We start from the raw sequence: 19,702 nt of genomic DNA on the forward strand, positions 1-19,702 counted from the left end.
CATCTGGAATCTTTCAGAGAGAAAGGGACTAGGCAAATTAAGATCCTATTGGGAAGACAGAATTCATGTAGTAATTCAAAGGAAAGGAGACTAGTCCTATCTATGAAATAAAAGCAGAAGATGGAAAAGGAGGTTCAGTGCAATCTTCTAGTTCCCGGTGACTTCTTACCTTTGGATATACCACTGCCCTCCAAAACACCATAGCAGAATACATGAGAACAAGGCAAACTAGCATAACAGGAAATCAAAATGAGGCCAGGAATTCAGACTCCAGTGATATTGATAGTGAAAACGAACCTCATTACGTGATGGGACACGGCACAGAGACTCTGAATCATTTGATCCACAACTGGGAAATACAGAGGATGTGAACTGGGAACAGCTCAGACTGATGTGACATTTACACCAGCCACTGAAAGACATGACTATCAAACCAAGATCATGGCTCCTGAAACCAGTACTGCACAACAGGAGAGATCACCAGAATAACCCACTGACATGCAAGGTTATCCAGCTAGAGAGAAGAGTCCCACAGACAATGATGTATGAACAGTCAGGGGCACCAGACTTATCAGTGTCTAAATCCAGCTACTGAACTGGTGAATGCACCACAGAGTTATTCATGAGACAAATATAAGCTATGCCCAGTACTTACTCTTGTACCTTAACCTGCATTCTATCCAAAACTGGTATTAGTGATATTGAATTAAAGTATGGATGCTGATCTACATCAAGTGTTTTATAGTTCTGGATAATTTGTTATGTTCATTTAGTACAGGAGATCTCAAACTGGGGGTTGTGACCCCTCAGGGGGTTGCAAGGTTATTACAGGCGGGGGTCACGAGCTGTCAACCTCCACCCCCAAACCCTGCTTTGCCTCCAGCATTTATAATAGTGTTAAATATTTTAAAAGTGTTTTTAATTTATTGGGGGGGGGTGTCACACTCATAGGTTTGCTGTGTGAAAGGGGTCACCAGGGCCGGCGGTCGCCTAAGCGCTACAATTTGGGGGGCGGCGCGGCGACTGCGGTGGCATTTCGGCAGCAGGACCTTCCGCCGCCTCTGTGGGGGGCGGCATTTCGGGGCGGGACCTTCTGCCCCCCTAGGGCAGAAGAAAAGCTGGCAGCGCTCCTGGGGGTCACCAATACAAAAGTTTGAGAACCACTGATTTAGTAGGTATTTTGTCATGCCACATGACAGTTACATTGTTAAACCTTTGGTCATATGGGGAAACATGTATTTCATAACTATGAGCATCTTTGGGAATTTAAATAATCAGAAATGGCTATTTTGTTGGATACTACACTTGCCACACAATCGGTGTTAGGCAACAACTTTATGAGTATGTGGAACTCACGGGATATTACTAATAAATCAAATTGATGGACTGAACATTATATATATTGTTAATAGAAATGTCAGAACAACATTACATTTATGAGGGGGAAGTATAGAACACTAAAGAGGAGGGATAGCTCAGTGGTTTGAGCATTGGCCTGCTAAACCCAGGGTTGTGAGTTCAAACCTTGAATGGGCCATTTAGGGAACTGGGGTAAAAAAAAAAAAAAAAAATCTGTCTGGGGATTGGTCCTGCCTTGAGCAGGAGGTTGGACTAGATGACCTCCTGAAGTCTCTTCCAACCCTGATATTCTATGAACACATAAGGGAATGGCAGGGGTTAACTGCCCTGTGCCTTTAAGGGTTATAGCACTGCTGAAGAGGAAAAAAGGGAACACAGTAGGGAAGAAAAATGTCAGCCCAGGAGGTTGGTGGTGGTTGTGCTAATTGAGACCAAGTTGTTGTAGGGCTTATGCAGGATGCATTTAACCTTTCTATATAAAATTTTATAAAGTCTTAGTTTTAAAACTATCCCTGGACTGTGTGTGTAATAAGTGGCAGGAGTGTAACAGTTAACAGAACTCAAAATTATCAACTTTATAGCCATTCTTATCAGTAACACTTCCCAATAGACAGCTGGGTCTCAGTTTGAAGCCAGATTTACAATGCATTCCCATCACACTGGTTGAGAAAAATACACACAGAAAGGTTTAACACTAGCCAAATCACTCAACCTGAATATATAGTTGTATAGTTCATCTCTTAGATTTTATGTTTTTGATATCTCTAACCACATTGTGCTTTGATGATCTGGAAGACAAGGTAAAACACTCCAAATATTTAATTAATTAGATTTTAAAAATCTAACGCAATTCACACTTTGCGGACTGTCCAGTTTGGCCAATGTACATGGCAGAGGGGCATTGCTGGCACATGATGGCATATATAACATTAGTGGATGTGCAGGTGAATGAGCCCTTGATGGTGTGGCTGATGTGGTTGGGTCCTCTGATGCTGTTGCCAGAGTAGATATGGGGACAGAGTAGGCAACGAGGTTTGCTACAGGGATAGGTTCCTGGGTTGGCGTTTCTGTGGTGTGGTGTGTAGTTGCTGCTCTGGCAACAGCATCAGAGGACCCAACCACATCAGCCACACCATCAAAGGCTCATTCATCCACTAATGTTATATATGCCATCATGTGCCAGCAATGCCCCTCTGCCATGTACATTGGCCAAACCGGACAGTCCCTCCGCAAAAGAATAAATGGACACTAATCAGACATCAGGAATGGTAACATACATAAGCCAGTAAGTGAACACTTCAATCTCCCTGGTCATTCTATTACAGATTTAAAAGTCACTATCATTGAACAAAAAAAACTTGGAAACAGACTTCAATGAGAAACAGCAGAACTAAAAAATTCATTTGCAAATTCAACACCATTAATCTGGGCTTGAATAGGGACTGGGAGTGGCTGGCTCATTACAGAAGCAGCTTTTCCTCTCCTGGAATTGACACCTCCTCATCTATTATTGGGAGTGGACTACATCCACCCTGATTGAATTGGCCCTGTCAACACTGGTTCTCCACTTGCGAAGTAACTCCCTGCTCTCCATGTGTCAGTATATAATGCCTGCATCTGTAACTTTCACTCTATGCATCCGAAGAAGTGAGGTTCTTACTCACGAAAGCTTATGCCCAAATAAATCTGTTAGTCTTTAAGGTGCCACCAGACTCCTTGTTGTTTATGTTTATCAGAGAATTTGGGTTGTTTTTTTTTTTTTTTAAATCACAGAAAACTAGGAACCCTGGATATCACTAAGTACACCAGTACTGTGAACCTCAAGGGTGTCAATTAGTGCAGTGGCATGGCTAGTCCTAATGGTGGTGAGTCTTCTCTCGCTGGAGCTGACGTAGCCAGGAGAGTTAAGAACCTTAGAGAGCGTGGTACCACAAGCTATGGTGCCAGAGGAATCTCTAGGGTGCCAGTGCAGGAGTGAGGAGGGCCAGCGGAAGTCAGCCATTTTTGGTCCCATGCTCTTAAAAGGAGATGCCAACCTAAATATTCCTGGTACCCAGCACTTCAGTGCCAGCATGAAACTGAACATCAGTGGGAACCACTCAGGGTCACAAAGCCTCAGAGGACAATCAGTGTCAAGTGGAATACTTACACCTAGGGGAGACCTTGGTAGGGAGCTCTCTATTGGGTTTCTCACTCCCTCAGCTTTTCTACAGAGTGTTTTTGCAGTTTTTGTCTAAGCCAGTGACTGGACTGATGATGAGGCCCTGTGGGTTAGTGCCCCATGCTCACTCTCTAGTTCCAATGGACCACAAATGGTGGAGAGATAGGGGAGAGAAGTCCTACAGATCCTGAGCCAAACTGGTCTCACAGCCTTGCTCATGAGGAATATTTGTTTCCCTGTCCTTCCTGGTTTTTAAACTGAAAGATTTGAAGACAGCATATTTTCCAGAAACATGCAATTCCCCGAAGCAATAAAGACACCTTAGTATCCATCTTTCACAGGCATTGCTCCCTGACGTGAGAGGCAATATTTAATTCCAGGAGATTTAGACACCATCCCCTTGACCAGGGCCTAATTCAGAAAAAATAAGAAATTAAGAAATAAAGGAGTGTCACTGAGCAACAAAAACTAACTAATTTACTAATAAAAGTATCTCATCTTTAATCTAGTGCAGTTTAAGGATTAGAAGGGGGTTGCCAGCAGTCAGTCAACAAGGACAGTGAGCTGCTCATCTCAAAGCAAAGAGACTGGCTTTGAGAACCGAACGGCAGTTGGTGCACTCTGCCCATTTTTATTTTATTTATATACATATATATATACACACACACACACACACACGTGAAATGTAAATATGGACAATTACTTGAAGGAGAAATTGAAACTGCAGGTAAAACTTGAGTACTCAAGTTCATAGAGAGTGTGTCCTGCTTTCTTTTTTGGAAAAGAATAGCAACAGGAATGGAATCCTCTTGCCTTGTTTTGCTGACAAAACACTTACTGCCTCAAGCTGTAAAAGACTTCACCCTCTAGTAGTTCCATGTGAGATGGATCCCTGAGAAGGGTATATTTTTGTGGCACAGAGTGAATTTATATCTAGAATCCACTTATGAGAGGAGCTTCCAATTCATGCCACTAAAGAGGAAGAATGAAGGAATATCTCCAAAAAGGGGTGGGGATGATGATGATGGTTTGGGGAGTCAACTAATAAATTCTGGTTAATAAGTTACTTTGCAAATGGCTGTATTATGAATGAAGCCCTTTGTTTCCATTTTATATTTTTAACTTCCCAGGAATTTATCAATGTTTATTTAAAAAATTTTAAAAATAGGTAAAAAAAATCAGTACACAAAAGAAACTTTCCACTTTTTTGGGTAAATGTCAGGATTAATATTGGGGGATGGGAGGACAGGAAAAACAAAACAGAAAATAATGTATTGTTTATTAAACTATTATCTCTAACCCCATTATAAAAACAAAACTTTTTAAAACAAAAAACAATTTACTGTTAGTGACTTATGTAGTTACACTTGATAGAATCCACAATGAAGCCCCTTTAAGTCCTGCAGTTTTGGACATGTCCCCATAGAGGGGATACCACGGGGTGGAAGCGGGGGAAGAGAGATGGTACCTGATGGGGATATGGGGTGCCCAATACTCTCAAATCCCAAAATTATCTTTCCCATCAGAGGTGGGACAGAGATCTCGGACCCAGGAAAGAGCAGATCCTAGTTACCTTGACACAGATCCTCCAGCAGCAGGGAGCTGCCACTACCCTCCTCCCTGCACCATGTGCTCCTTAACTTATCTTCCCAGAGCCAAAAGGGGATTGGAGCAACCTGTTCCTGGACCGGGGCAAGAGGGGATTCTGGCTGGCTGGCTGAAGCGGATACGGCTCTGTGCCCTGGGGCTCCTCTCCTGGCAGTGACAGGTCACTACTCACAGGGGTTATCACTGGGGGAGGGGGAAGGAAGAAGGCAGGGGTTGCCCAGCACTCCTGGGGAGAGGGGGCCAGTACTCATGGGGTACAGGCATCCAGTCCCCCAGCCAGTCACTGCGGCAACTGGCAGTTTCAGCAGGTTCCCTGCACATCCTGCTCCCCATACTACACAGTTGCAGCAGCCACCAACTCCCCACCGCATGTGGTATCTGGCCTGCAAATATCACAGGTATAATCCATGAATCCTTGGCAGAGTCCATGAGGCCTTCTTTAGTAGCCACTGCCACCGAGCTCAGATGTGGCTTCAAGAAGTCAAACAGCCTCAGAAACTTCCTCTGGACAATAGAGAGCTCAAGGTTCAGTACATCCAATTTTGGAGAAGTGATTTTGAAAGGATTTGAAAGTTTTCCAGAAAGTCATCTCTGGTGTAAGTCATGACTTCCTTTGGCAAAGATGAGAAATTATTTAGATACACTTATGTTGATATGCCTCCTTTTCCACAGAGAAATTTTCCTCCTCAATCATGGACTCTGATTTATCTGTAGGAGAAGTGGATGATACTAGCAGTTTGATGATCTAGATCACAGACTTTACAGGTGTCAGAATCATACAGTGCTGAGAAACTATAGCAAGTAATTCAGCTCCACTTGTCTCCTGTATGGCAAAAATCTACAGCTGAAATGCCCGAAATAGCCATGGGACTCACAAACAGTTTCCATAAGCATCAGGTGGAACTAGTTATCCCCAGGAACAGACCTAGGACAAATACACCTCTACCTCGATATAACGCTGTCCTTGGGAGCCAAAAAAAAAAAAATCTTACTGCGTTATAGGTGAAACCGCGTTATATCGAACTTGCTTTGATCCACTGGCATGCGCAGCCCCGCCCCCCCTGGAGCACTTTACCGCGTTATATCAGAATTTGTGTTATATCGGGTTGTGTTATATCAGGGTAGAGGTATATAACTGAAAATCCAGAGCGGGTGGCTACACAGTACTCAGAGTAATAGCCGTGTTAGTCTGTATCCGCAAAAAGAAGAACAGGAGTACTTGTGCTCTCTGTATGTGTGTATATATATCTCCTCATTATATGTTCCATTCTATATGCATCCGAAGAAGTGGGCTGTAGTCCACGAAAGCTTATGCTCTAATAAATTTGTTAGTCTCTAAGGTGCCACAAGTACTCCTGTTCTTCTTTTTACACAGTACTCAGCATTGACCGTGGAACTAATGAAGCCTGGAAAACAAATGACACCAAGGCTGACTATACAGCTCCCTGGATCTAAATATTTGGCTCCAGAGGAATCCTATGCCCCAACACAGATGTTGGGGTGACTGGCAAGAGATTTCTTCCTTGCTGAATTGAGAAAGGTACCCATGGATAGGAAAGAGTGTACTAATTTCTGCCTTTCAATTTCATCAATATTGGGCACAGAACACTATACAAGATCAGTGCTACCACTGAAGTGTTGGTCTCGGTACCCAGGAACAAGCACCAGAGCCAGGAGCTTAATCTTTGGCACCAAGAACATGGATTTTCCCCTCTGCACTGAAGAGTCCTGGAACATAAAGTACTTGCTCTCGCACAAAGGTTTGGCACTGGTTCCTTACTAGAGTCACTGCTTCTAAAAACTCATCCAAGGAAATTATTGTGTTGTCTTCTCTTTTTCTTCTCACAGTCTTTTAATCCCAGGAAGTAATAGTGCAGAACAATGTCAGAGCTCCTTTTACACCTAGACCATACAGACCTTCTCAGCACCAAACATACATTCTGAGGCTGGTACTTCAAAGGAACCTGAAAATGCTTCCAACTCACAGTATTGACCAGACCTGAGACTTTGGATCGCTGCAGGCCAACAAGTACATTTAAAATAGATATGGTACAAACAGGTTAACTGACCTTCACCCAAGTATCATTATGAGGACCAGAGATTAAAACTTGAATGATGCAAGACAGGCATTCTTTAAACCGAGTCTTTTTTGCCTAACCTGCCATCCTGGGAAGGACGCCAGTTCTTGGCATCAGAACTTTTAAATACAAATAGAGCTCTCCTGAAATAAATTTTACAATTTTTAACTATGTACAATTATATAAGCTGTACCCAGAAGAGATAAAGAAACAGCAGATAAAAGTTGGTCGCCTAGTGGAAGTTCTTATTTACTTTTCAGATATTAAAAAGAAGAGAGGGTTACCTAGGAGGAACCATGACTAGAATATTTGTTGCCTCAAGGAGACACCTATGTGGCCCCACAACAATTATACCTTTCCAAGGGATTCCCGGCCAGGCGTAGACTACAAATGTACATGCCCAAGTATGGGAATCTGCACTGATGCTCAAAGAAGAAGGATTAATTCTAGCTGTTTAATAATTAAACTTTTTGCTGACCAAAAATTGTTACTGTAACGATGCATTTCAACACCAAACTTGGATTGGTCAGCAATTTCTGAGAGACTTATTTAATGATGTTAAAAATAGTTTTTGTGAAGTAAATGTAAAGGTTATTGAAGATACTATTTTGATAACCCTGCACACTGAAGCTCTCTATTTACAGAGCACATTTAGTACGCCACTGGCAAAGGGCAAGCTTCTCTCCCATGTCTCACCCCTGCTCTACAAGAACCACTTTGTGAAAGAAAGTAGATCGGTCTATGTTCACTCTATCCTGGGCCTTTTTGCAGAGACTGTTACCAAAGGCTAGTTATGTCATTTACGAAGCACTCTTAGGAACATATACCACAAACTACTAAACTTCTTGAATTTGCTCTCTTAAGGACTATTTTCAGAGTTACAAAAATTCACTCCCCCACCAAATCACTACAAGAAAACTAGGCTCAATACTGTACATTTCCTTATCTCAGATATCAGATTATACTATTTCTACAAGACTCCTACTAAGATTAAACCTTGGTGAATTCTAGTAAAATACAATTTAAAGGTACTTTGTGATTTAAACTAAAGTGAAAACTGAAGTGGTACTTTTATAACAAAAATATCCTCCATAATAGTAAATTTGTGTGTATTCTTTTTAAGAGTACCTCAATATTTTTACTGGCCACATTCTTCACAACAGCTGGAAACAACTCGGATGCATTCTTCCCCTTAGCAATCATCTGAAAGAGAAGTACAATATTGTTAATAGTTAAAAAAAAATATTTTGGCCCAATATTTCCAACCTGTCTTAATAAGTCTCCTTTAATTGATTGCCAGCAAATTGCTTTGCGCCAGGAAAGGGAACACCACCATCTGGAGCAGGGCAGGAATTTCAGCCCCTTGCTCTGTGTTAAGAAATACAAAAACTGGATTTTGAAATTCAAAAGTTGCCATTTTTTTTTTAATTCGCTTAGGCATTGACAGCTTTTTCAGGCTTTCAATTTCAAGATCTATTCCCCCCACCCACCCAAAAAAAAAAGCCAAAACTAAACCAGAGTATATTATGAACAAGTTTTGAAAAGGTTTCCCATAAGAGTTAGATTTTAGTGCACAAAAGAGTAAAAATTCTGTGACGTAGATGTCACATTCAGAGTTTACACAAGAATAAATAAGATTGTCTGGCACAATGCACCTAAATGAAAAAATCCTCAAGAAAGGGTTTGCACAGAAGGAAAATGAACAAAGGAAAAAAGTATGACTTATGAGTAGTGAAGTACATTAATACCAAACAAATGGTTGTGTTATTTTGTTGGGTAAGAGCATATAAGTTTTATTGCACAGCACCACAGCCAATGTGTGAAGGGGGAGTGCGAACATCTCATGAAACTCAAATATCTTTCCAGTAAAGAATTAACAATGATTCAAATTTACTTTCTATATTTATTTTAGTTGCCTTCTCACTTGATATTGTAATTACAGATTAATCGTGACACTGAAGTACAGTTTAGTTTCATCCCTCACTTCAGTTACTTTTTTTTTTAAGGAGCTATTTATGAAGCTAAATATTTTCACATGTAAATAAGTTGTAAAATTCCCATTTCTACTGGATCAACAAATTCCAGGAGAATCATTTTTAACATTGTGATATATAGGTATTCAACTCCAGTAATTCATAGTCAAGTAGAACTAATGTGAAAGTTAAAAACATTTGAGCTCTGTTTTTACGTTCAGATGCAAGGTAGACAGGGAAATGGACCAAGGTTAAATACCTTCAGCCAGGGACAAGAGACAATTAAACCAGGATCCAGTCACCCTGACTCCTCAGATTGACTAAAGGTGGACAAAATATCAAATGGACACTCAAAAATGTCAGATTCTGGAGACAGGAAATCCAAAGTTATACAGTGGAATATTGGCAGATGACAGGCAATAGCTATCATATACCCCCTCCTTACCCTGACTACAGACAAAAAAAATCAAGAGGTCTGTAAAATCATGAATGGTGTGTGTGGGGTGGGGGGGAGGTAAAGAGTGTTATTTATCCCTTCACATAACACAAGAACTACAGGTCACCCAATTAATAGGAAGCAGGTTTAAAACAAACATAAGGAAGTACTTCTTCAAACAATATACAGTCAACCTGTGGAACTCATTGCTAGGGAATGTTGTGAAGGCCAAAAATATAATTGTGTTAAAAAAAAGAATTAGATAAATTCATGGAGGATAGATCTACCAATGACTATTAGCCAAGATAGTCAGGGATGCAACCCAATACTCGGGGAGTCCCCAAGCCTCTGACTGCCAGATGCTGAGACTGGACAACAGGACAGATCACTTGATAATTGCCCTGTTCTGTTCATTCCCGCTGAAGCATGTAGCACCGGCCACCATTAGAAGACACGATACCGGGCTAGATGGGCCATTGGTCTGACCCAGTATGGCCATTCTTATGTTCTTATCTGATCAAACATTACACATTGTTGAAATGTTGATGTAACTTAGACCCACATGCTTTATAAGATGACTAGAATACCTAAAAAAATAGGAGGGGGGGGAGGAGGAGTGTCAGACTGTAAAGGGAGGAGGACAAGAGCTATGTCTCAAATATGCAGCATATTACAAAGGGGTCAGGGGAAAAAGAACAAGCTGGAGAGGAAAGGATAATGTTAGAGAATTTAAGATATAGCTAGGGCCCTACCAAATTCATGGTCCATTTTGGTCAATTTCACAGTCATAGTATTTTAAAAATCGTAAAGTTCATGATTTCAGCTATTTAAATCTAAAATTTCATGGTGTTGTAATTGTAGGGGTCCTGAGCCAAAAAGAAGTTGGGGGGGGAGGGGGGAGTTTTGCAAGGTCATTAAGGGGGGGGAAGGGGAGAGTTGTGATACTATTACCCTTACTTCTGCGCTGCTGCTGGGGGCGGCTCTGCTTAGAGCTGGGCTTCTGGCAGGCAGCCTCTGCTCTCTGGCCACCCAGTTCTGAAGGCAGTGCTGCCGCTTGCAGCAGCGCAGAAGTAAGGATGGCATGGTATGATATTGCCATCCTTACTTCTGCACTGCTGCCTGCAGAGCTGGGCCTTCAGTCAGCAGCCGCCTAGCTCTGAAGGCAGCAGTGCAGAAGTAAGATGGTATAGTATGACATTGCCACCCTTACTTCTGCGCTGCTGCTGGCTGGGCGCTGCCTTCAGAGCTGGATGCTCAGCCAACAGCCGCTCTCTCTAGCCACCCAGCTCGGAAGGCAGCACAGAAGTAAGGATGGCAATACCACGATCCCCCCTAAAAGAACCTTGTGACTCCTCTGCAACTCCTTTTTGGGTCGAGACCCCCAATTTGAGAAACTCTGGTCTCCCCATAAAATTGGTATAGTATAAGGTAAAAGCACACAAAAGACCAGATTTCACGGGCGGAGATCGGATTTCACCATCTGTGATGTGTTTTTCATGGCTGTGAATTTGGTATAGCCCTAGATATAGCCAACTTTTGCAGAGGTGAACGCTAGATGCCACGCATACCATTTTATTTTAATCCAATTCTCTCTCGTCTTAAATTTTATTTTACTACAACCCTGTTGTTTAAGACTAGGAATTTAAAACAGAACATCCCGGAGAAGTTAAATCATGTTCAGTTGCTAAGAGACAGTGAAGGGTGGGTTTCTGCAACCTCCTTTGTCCTGTTTCTTAGCTAGAAGAGCCCATGTAAAGGGGTCCTCCTCACAAGGTGAGTAGGCTGTCAGGGCTGTGGTTCTAATGACAAATGACCAGACAAGAAATAAATTCTGTTCCCATCTGGTCATTAAAGAGGCAAGATCTACTGATGAAAAGCACTATACAAGAGCTAAGTATTAGTACTACTATGACATCAAACAACTTGCTATGACAGGAGTGTTCAAAAGATATGGTTGATTATCTAGTTTTGAATTGTTACCACATAGTTACAGCCTATCAAAAAAATATATATGTAACTTGCATTATTTAACTGACCAGCCATAGTAGCTCCAGTGTACCATGTAGATATGCATTTAGTGTCTTTTAAAAGAATGTATTTTGACTCATTAAGTCATAATGATGAGTGTAAATCCTCTTTAGTTCATGGATCATTAGCTCAAAAGAATATAATGGGGCTTTCCAGGACTAAGGTCTAATCACACCAATTTAGCTGCTGTGCATAGCCATTAGGAGCTCAAATCCTGTATGCCTTGTATACCCAAAGCTCCTACTGAAGGCACCAGGAGTTGAATATGTTGCAAGGAATGCAGGATGGAGCTCCATGCCTGTATGTTGTCCTGTGCAAGTTTCTGCTCAAGACAGATGCTGTACATGTGATGCAGCAGGTTTGGGGATATTTTTTTTTTTTTTAATTTTTTGTTTAAAATGGTAGTAAGGGGGCAGGTAGTAGAAGTTTCTCCAAGAGGGGTACTAGGCACTTGAACTTGTTTGCTAGCTCCAAATCTAGGCTCAGGCCACTTTCAGGACACTGCAAGCTTCAACTGTTCTCCAAAAGTTTTTCCTTGGGGTGACAAATATAAGGATAGCAGGAAGATTATGATTGAAGCTGCAAAGTTACATTGATTGTCTGGGGTTCAGACAGATTTTTAAAAGAAATATTAAGATGTGTTTTTACAGAACGCATTTATAGATATTAGTTGCCATATACATCTAAATTTTCCTAAATAGCAATTCTTTGTAATCTTGTAAACCTCTATGATTCTCAAAGTTATTTTTACTGCATTAATGTTTATTAGGAAGATAAAAAACATCACTTGTGATATGAACACCCTATTCAATCAAATTTCTATTTTTTTTTTTTTTTTTTTACTAATTGAAAGTAAACTTAGTTTTACTACTCTCTTTCTGAAGTGCCAACGAAGTCAGAACAAGACTGTTCCTGTGCTCAGAGTGCCTTTGACAACATAATTTTAACATCCACTGTCACCTACACCTCTCCCAACTCTTGCCTCCAGTTTAGACCTTAAAGCTTATGTTCACCTATATAAAGCTCTTTGCAACTTGCCTCAATGGAAAACGACGGATATTCCGAGCCTCTGAGGCCTGGTCTACACTTGGGGGGGTGGAAATCGATCTACGTTACGCAACTTCAACTACGTGACTAAAGTAGCTGAAGTCGACGTACTTAGATCTACTCACCACAGTGTCTTCACTGCGGTGAGTCGACTGCTGATGCTCCCCCGCTGACTCCGCCTGCGCCTCTTGCTCCAGTGGAGTACCGGAGTCGACGGGAGAGTTCTCGGCAGTCGATTTATCTAGACGCGATAAAATCTAAATGCAATAAATCGACCCCCGCTGGATCGATCGCTGCCTGCCGATCCGGCGGGTAGTACAGACCAGCCCTGAGGGCTGAGGCTTCAGAAACTCTAGCACCTTTAATCACCATTTTTGGGGGGAGTAGAGATTCACTTTTTTGAGGTGGATTGCAGGAAGTTACCAATTGAAACAGTAGTTCTCTTTTAAAAAGAGCAAGTGGTAGTAAAACAAAAGAAACTAGCAGTTTTGTATAATATACTGCATCTGATTATTTGTGAAGCCTAGCAAGATAGACTTCCTCTGGCTCAGATACAGATAAAAAGAAAAACTTTACATCTTAGAAACTGGTCTCTTCTCTAACTACTCCTTAGGCAGCTTGACAACCACCTTAGCTTTTTTTTTTTTTTTTTGGACTCCCAGAGATCTCTGCCAGAGCTGGTTATCTAGTTCCATGATTCAGATCAGATGTTATAGTTCATCACCTTATCAAGGTGAGGGTACATCTGCATTTCCACAATACAGCGTTTGATCAAACGCTCCATCAGGAGGAAATGCAGAAGTCCGGGCCCTTATCTAGACTAGGAACAAGTGATTTCCCCCCTCTCCCCCAAGTGAGCAACCTTACCCTCAACTGTAAATACCAATGTAGACCTTTAGAAAGCATTGTAAAAGGTCTAACCTCTTTATACTCAGCGGTTTTGGGAATCTCACGTACAGGTATACAGACGAGTTTTTAAACTTTTGTAATTCAGGTTTAACACTCAAAATATTCAAATGTCAATTTAAAAAAGTATTTATATTTTAGGAAAAAATTACATCATGGATTGATAATCATTTACAAAAATAAAGTTAAAAACATTTCAAATATTTCTCAGTTTACTCCAAGTAAGAAACACCTACAGCTCTTCAGACTGCAGGTCTGAGAAAAATAACTGGACTGTTTCTTTGACATAATTAGGAGTTGTGCGACATTAACACAGTAGGGAGAATACAGTCAATACCTGCATTTTTATATCATAGCTCTACAAATTTATAGAAACATTACACACATTTGTCATTGAAATATTTGTGTACTTGTATCCATTTTAAATTTTCCATCTTGATATTTAAAGAAAATAGCACTTCACCCTAGCTTTTCAAACCATTTACATATTGAAATACTGTAGTGAAGGAGTCACACAGAGAAACCAGCATCAACATGTATTGGCCACACACAAAAAATGTTTTGAATTTCACATACCCCAACAATTCTTTTCATAGCATCCAACTTAGCAGAATCTTTATTACTTTCCAACATTTGCTTTAGGTCTTCATTCCTACAGTGGAAGGGAAGAAAAAAAAAAGATTAGAAAATTCAATACTGTAAATCAAAAGCATCGTTTTATGTTCTTATAAAACCGGTTTGCAGGAAGAAATAGTTAAGTCAGTACATGGGACAAATTTGTTGCTCAAACTATTCATTCTGAGATGAGCTGCCACTTATACAAAGCAAAAGATGATGCTAGAAGTAACAATCAAAATCAAGATCCGAAAGATGATTAGTATGTTACCATCACATGCAATTTGGGAAAGAGTTTTTAGTTACATGTTATTACTGCATTTTAGTAATACAGGATGCAAAGTGTTCCCCATCCCTTTTAAATTGTACCAGCCATTACTCTGAAAGATGACAGATTCATTCTTCATAGCTATCAAACCTTCTTTAGCCAAAATATTTGTTGAACTCTAGCAAAAGCACAGGATTCCTCATCATTAATCGGCCAGCGGGCCTCACCCTTGACTAATAGGCCCAACTCAAGATGATAGGATAGTTCAAATTAGTCACCAGCCTCTTTGCAAAAGTTGCCAATAAGGATGTTAATTAGCACCACATCTGGTTGTCTGATGTTGATACCTCCTCTTCTAGGATCTATAATGACCACCTAATTTAAAATACTGTAGAAACGCCAGACTAATTTTCCCTCTAGTCTGGATTTCAACTGGAGACAAGCTCCATACTCCATTACCAAGTATTCGCCACCCTTCCAGACTCCATTGATTTGCAGTCCCCCTCCATCACCACATACACCCATTTTCCCTTCAGAAAATATGACAAACATGAGAAGTTTTTATGAAAATGTGTGACTCAATTAACTCCTTGATATCAAGTAAGTAACACTGAGTGAGTAAACCTCTTTCCAGAGAAACTCCTGTGTGTCTCCTTAGCACAAGAGGTGCCCAAGCGTCAACTTCTGAACAAATGGGCCATTCAAATACCCCAAGAGAATCAGCTTCAATACAGAAACAAAATGCCCTTTGACCACACACACTCTTAGTTGTCACCTAGCACCCCGTAACAGAACCCACACAGGGCATCATCAAACAACTACAACCCATACTTGATAGGGTCCATATCCTGAAAGAAATCTTTCCTAAACACCCACTTCTGGCCTTCAAACAGGCTCTCCACAGACCAAGATACACCAACTCAAAGTGGCACCATACCCTGCCAGAACAGGTACAAAACCTGCAGACATATCTCCACTGCTACAATGATCGACATCCCCCACAAAACACCTTTCAAGATCCATGTATCCTACACATGCCTATCACAAAATGTGGTACACCTCATCCAGTGCATTAAACGCCACCAACAACTATGAGATGAAACCAGACAACCGCTATGCTCTTGAATGAAATCCCACAGGAAAATGATAAAACACAAAAACATCCTATCACATGTAAGTGAACACTTTTCACAAAGGAAACCTGCACAAAGCTTTCAAAAGACAAGCCTGGGCGCTTAAATTTATTACTCTGCTAGACACCAAAAATCATGGACTGAACAGAGATGCTGGATTTCTGACTTATTACAACAATCTGTAACCCACTGACCCCCATGTTTATCCTGACTGCAGAGGTGTTAACAGGCCACTCTACCTTGAATGGTCCCTAATGGTGCTAACTATTTATGCTAATCTATCTGTTCCACTATGCATTTTGTTGTGAGGCAGGGAGTACTTCTCTCCTTGAAGAAGAGCTCCCTGTGGCTCAAAGGCTGGTCTCTCTCACCAACAGAAGTTGGTCTAATAAAAAAAAAAAAAAATATTACCTCACCCATCTTGTCTCGTTAATATTCTGGCACCAACATGGCTACAACTACACTGCATGTCTCTGAATGAGACCGTTACTAAGGATTATCAAGAAGCGAATATGTCAGGCCCTGGCAGAACAAAGGGGTAGCTACAACCGAGGTGAAAGCAGGTCTCTCCTTTCTCTTCCAGAGACGTGGAGTAGAAAATTCACAAAAGAGGAACAAAAAAACAGAAGTATAAGTACAGCCCTTTAAAACCACATAAACTGAGAGGTTCGACAAAGGGGAACACAAAGTGGCACGTTTCAGAAGGAGAGGGAGCTTTTTGATTGTTGGCTGAAGAAAGGTAGCTGCAGGGATCAGGGAGGAGACTCCATGATTTGAAGGAGCAGCCATAACTGGTGGATTGCAGACCAGAAAAGGGGACTTGGAACCCTGAAAAGACATTGACCCAAATCCCAAAAAACACTGAAGAGTGATGAGGAAACTGAGGCAGGGAATTATGCACAGGTGTTTCTTATTTTGCACACATCTATCTTTTGTGCAGTCTCAAGTAAACTGATTGTTTCAGAAATCTTTCTACAGAGTCTGTATTTGTTTAAACTATCATGCTTCCCCCTGCAGGGATAAACTATAAACCAGAGTGCCCACAAAGATGGAGCTCTGGGAAACGGTATTCTTAAGATTACTGAGGCTCAGCACTTGTCTTGTGTAGTTGAACCATGGGGGTCCCACTTCAGAGAAGGGCATAAACCAGGGGTCTCAAGCCCGAGGGCCGCACTACTGACATCTCCCTCTCCCCCCCTGCCCTAGGCCCTGCCCCCACTGCACCCCTTCCATGCAGCCCCGCTCCTGCCCTGCACCCATTCCAACCCCTTCCCTGAAATCCCCACCCCAACTCCGCCCACTCCCTGCCCCCAGAGGGTGCAGGAGGGGTGTGGCGGGGGCTCAGGGCAGGGAGTTTGGGTGTGGGGTGCAGGAGAGGTGAGGGGTGCAGCAGGGGGTCAGGGGGCAGGGTGCGGCAGGGATTCAGGGCAGGGGTGCAAGAAGTGGCGGGGGGCTCAGGGCAGGAGGTCGGGGTGCAGGAAGGGTGCAGCATGCAGCAGGGAGGTATGTCCTGGCCTACATCAAAACCAGTACCACCCCTATAAATTCTATCCACTGAACCAGGGACACTGAACGGGGGATAGCATTGATTTTCCCACGTTCACGAGAAGGTTCAGTTAACCAAAAGTCGTTCTTATGAAGTCGACTTGTTATTCCACTTGAGCCCTGGAGCAGCCCTTGATCAGCCAGTCGTCGAGATACAGAAACACCTGTGCCTGCCACCTGTGCAGAAAGGCGGTCATGACTGCCATATGCTTAGTAAACACACGCGGCACTGCTGAGAGGCCAAACAGGAGGACTATGAACTGGTAATAGCTGTGGCTGATCACAAGCCTGAGGTACCTTCTGTGGGGCTGTGATTGCTATATGAAAGTATGCGGCCTTCTAGTCGAGGGAGGTGTACCCAGTCCCCTGGATCCAAGGAAGGGATGATGGAGCCTAAAGAGACTATGCGGAACTTGAGTTTCCGCATGAACTTGTCAAGCCTTTGCAGGTCTAGGATGGGCCTGAGCACACCTTTGGCTTTCAGTATTAGGAAATACCGGGAATAAAAGCCCTTGTCTTTCTGCTCCTGAGGAACCTCTTCCACTGTCCCCAGCGATAGGAGCGTGTACCTCCTGTACAAGGAGTTGCTTGTGAAAAGGGTCCCTGAAGAGGGATGAAGAAGGGGGGTGGTAGGGCGGGAGGGCAGAGAATTGGATACCGTGCGGAGCACCCAACAGTCCGATGTGATATGGGCCCATGCAGAATAGAAAGGGGATAGATGGGACGAAAAGGTAAGGTGGGACGGATCAAGTCTTTGCATTGGTGCGCCATCCTCATGTGCACCTTCAAAAGGCCTGTTTTTGGCCTGAGGATGGTTTATACTGGCCAGAGCCCAGGCCAAAGGAAGGATGAGGTCTTTTTCTAGCATCTCCTGCATGAACCCTCCTGCCTATTCTGAGGCTGCTAACTCCTTGGCGGGGGCTGTGGTCTAAAATGCCTCTGCTGGTTGACAGGGGTATGAAGGCCAAGGGACTTTAGAGTGGCCCTAGAGTCCTTGAGGCTGTGGAGGCAAGAGTCAGTCTTTTCCGAAAATAAAGTCTGACCCTCAAAGAGGAGGTCCTGGATGGTTAGCTGGACCTCATACAGGAGGGCCAGAGACCTGCAGTCAGGAACTCCCCCCTCATGGCCACCCCAGTCACCATGGTGCAGGAAGCCACATCTGCTGTGTCCAAACTTCTTGCAGACACACACAGGAAATTAGATTACCCTCCTCTACTAGCATGGAAAATTCTGTGAGAGTGTCCAGGGGCAGGAGTTCAGTAAGCTTTGCCAAGACCCCACATGTATACTGAGTTGCAACCCCCCTGTCGAGTAAACCTTTCTCCCAAAAAGGTCCAACTTTTTGGCCTCTCAACTTTTCAGGGAGAACCCCTGAGGCTCACGTGGGTTGGCCACATCCACTACCAGGGAGTCCAGCAGGGGGCACATATATAGCTGTTCATACTCCCTTGAGGGGGACAAAGTATCTCCACTCTGACATTTTCATGGTGGGCGGCAACGAGGACGGGGTCTGCCCCAGCGTCTTAGTGGCTTCACTAATGGTTTTGATCAGCAGCAGCACAACACGGGATGGCCCGGGAGAGGAAAGGATAGCAACCATTGGGTCGGTCTCCTCCACCACCTCCTCTGTTTCAATATTGAGGATCTGGGCCACCCGTCTCAGCAGCTGCTGTAAGACCCTGGTGTCCTCCAGGGCTGGGGCTGTTGATGTGCCAGCCACCGCCTCATCCGGAGAGGAGGAAGATGGGAGGTTGAGCGGTACAGGCGCCTGCTCTATGCCCTCGACCCCTCTCGGGTCCCGAGAGTGAGGACCTCCAGCGCCGCAGTTGGCACTATAGGCGTGGGAACCAACACCGGTATGCAGGTCACCTGGGTCACCAGAGAAATCCCCAGAGCCAAATGTGTGAGCGGTGGCCGAAGGACTCCGAGACCACCAATGCCCATGCTTTTTCTGGGGCCCCAGGGATTGAGAGCGGTGCCTCACAGAGGTCTGGGTTCTGTGTGTGGCGCCATGGCAGTGCCAAGGGTCTCTAGAGGAGTCCTTCCTTGGCACTGGCTCATGCGCTGAGAGTGCTGGCGCACTGTGAACCAAGGAAATGGTGCTTGGGGCTTGCTCCCCTGCGCCAGGTTCTGACTGAGGCCAAACTGCTGCCTCCATGAGCAAAATCTGGAGGCGCTGATCTCTGTCCTTTAAGGTTCTAGGGCAGAACCCTCTGCAGATTTTACAACACTCTCTAAAGTTACCCTCACTGAGACACTTCAAGCTTGAAGTGTGCGGGTCACTTCTGGGCATAGACCTGCCATAGTCTTAAAGCCCGGGGACAGAGGCATGGCCCAGTGCCACAGAAACATGGGGGGGACGCGACGGGAAAAGCCCCCCAAAGGAAACTTATGAAACTATTTACATTAACTATACAAATAAGAACTGCACTACTACTATAAACACTAAAAAGGGCACTGCGAAGAACATGTGCTTGCCGAGGCAAGAGCAACGGGGAGTTCCAGCTAGCCATCACAGGTGGTAAGAAGGAACTAAGGGAGTGCT

At 43.3% G+C, this 19,702-nt stretch overlaps 1 protein-coding gene across 2 annotated transcripts in view; it reads right to left on the bottom strand.

Annotated features, from left to right (window-relative positions):
• Positions 1-19,702, bottom strand: part of AP3B1 (adaptor related protein complex 3 subunit beta 1) — a 272,041-nt gene that overhangs the window by 223,497 nt on the left and 28,842 nt on the right. For both annotated transcript variants that reach the window (XM_054031900.1, XM_054031899.1), the window contains exons 2-3: positions 14,173-14,248; positions 8,335-8,409 (exon numbers count right to left, since the gene is read on the bottom strand). In XM_054031900.1, the coding sequence (XP_053887875.1) occupies positions 8,335-8,409; positions 14,173-14,248 (151 nt within the window). The remainder of the gene's footprint in view (positions 1-8,334; positions 8,410-14,172; positions 14,249-19,702) is intronic.

This window comes from Malaclemys terrapin, chromosome 6 (genome assembly GCF_027887155.1).
Source record: "Malaclemys terrapin pileata isolate rMalTer1 chromosome 6, rMalTer1.hap1, whole genome shotgun sequence".
Taxonomy (NCBI): domain Eukaryota; kingdom Metazoa; phylum Chordata; order Testudines; family Emydidae; genus Malaclemys; species Malaclemys terrapin.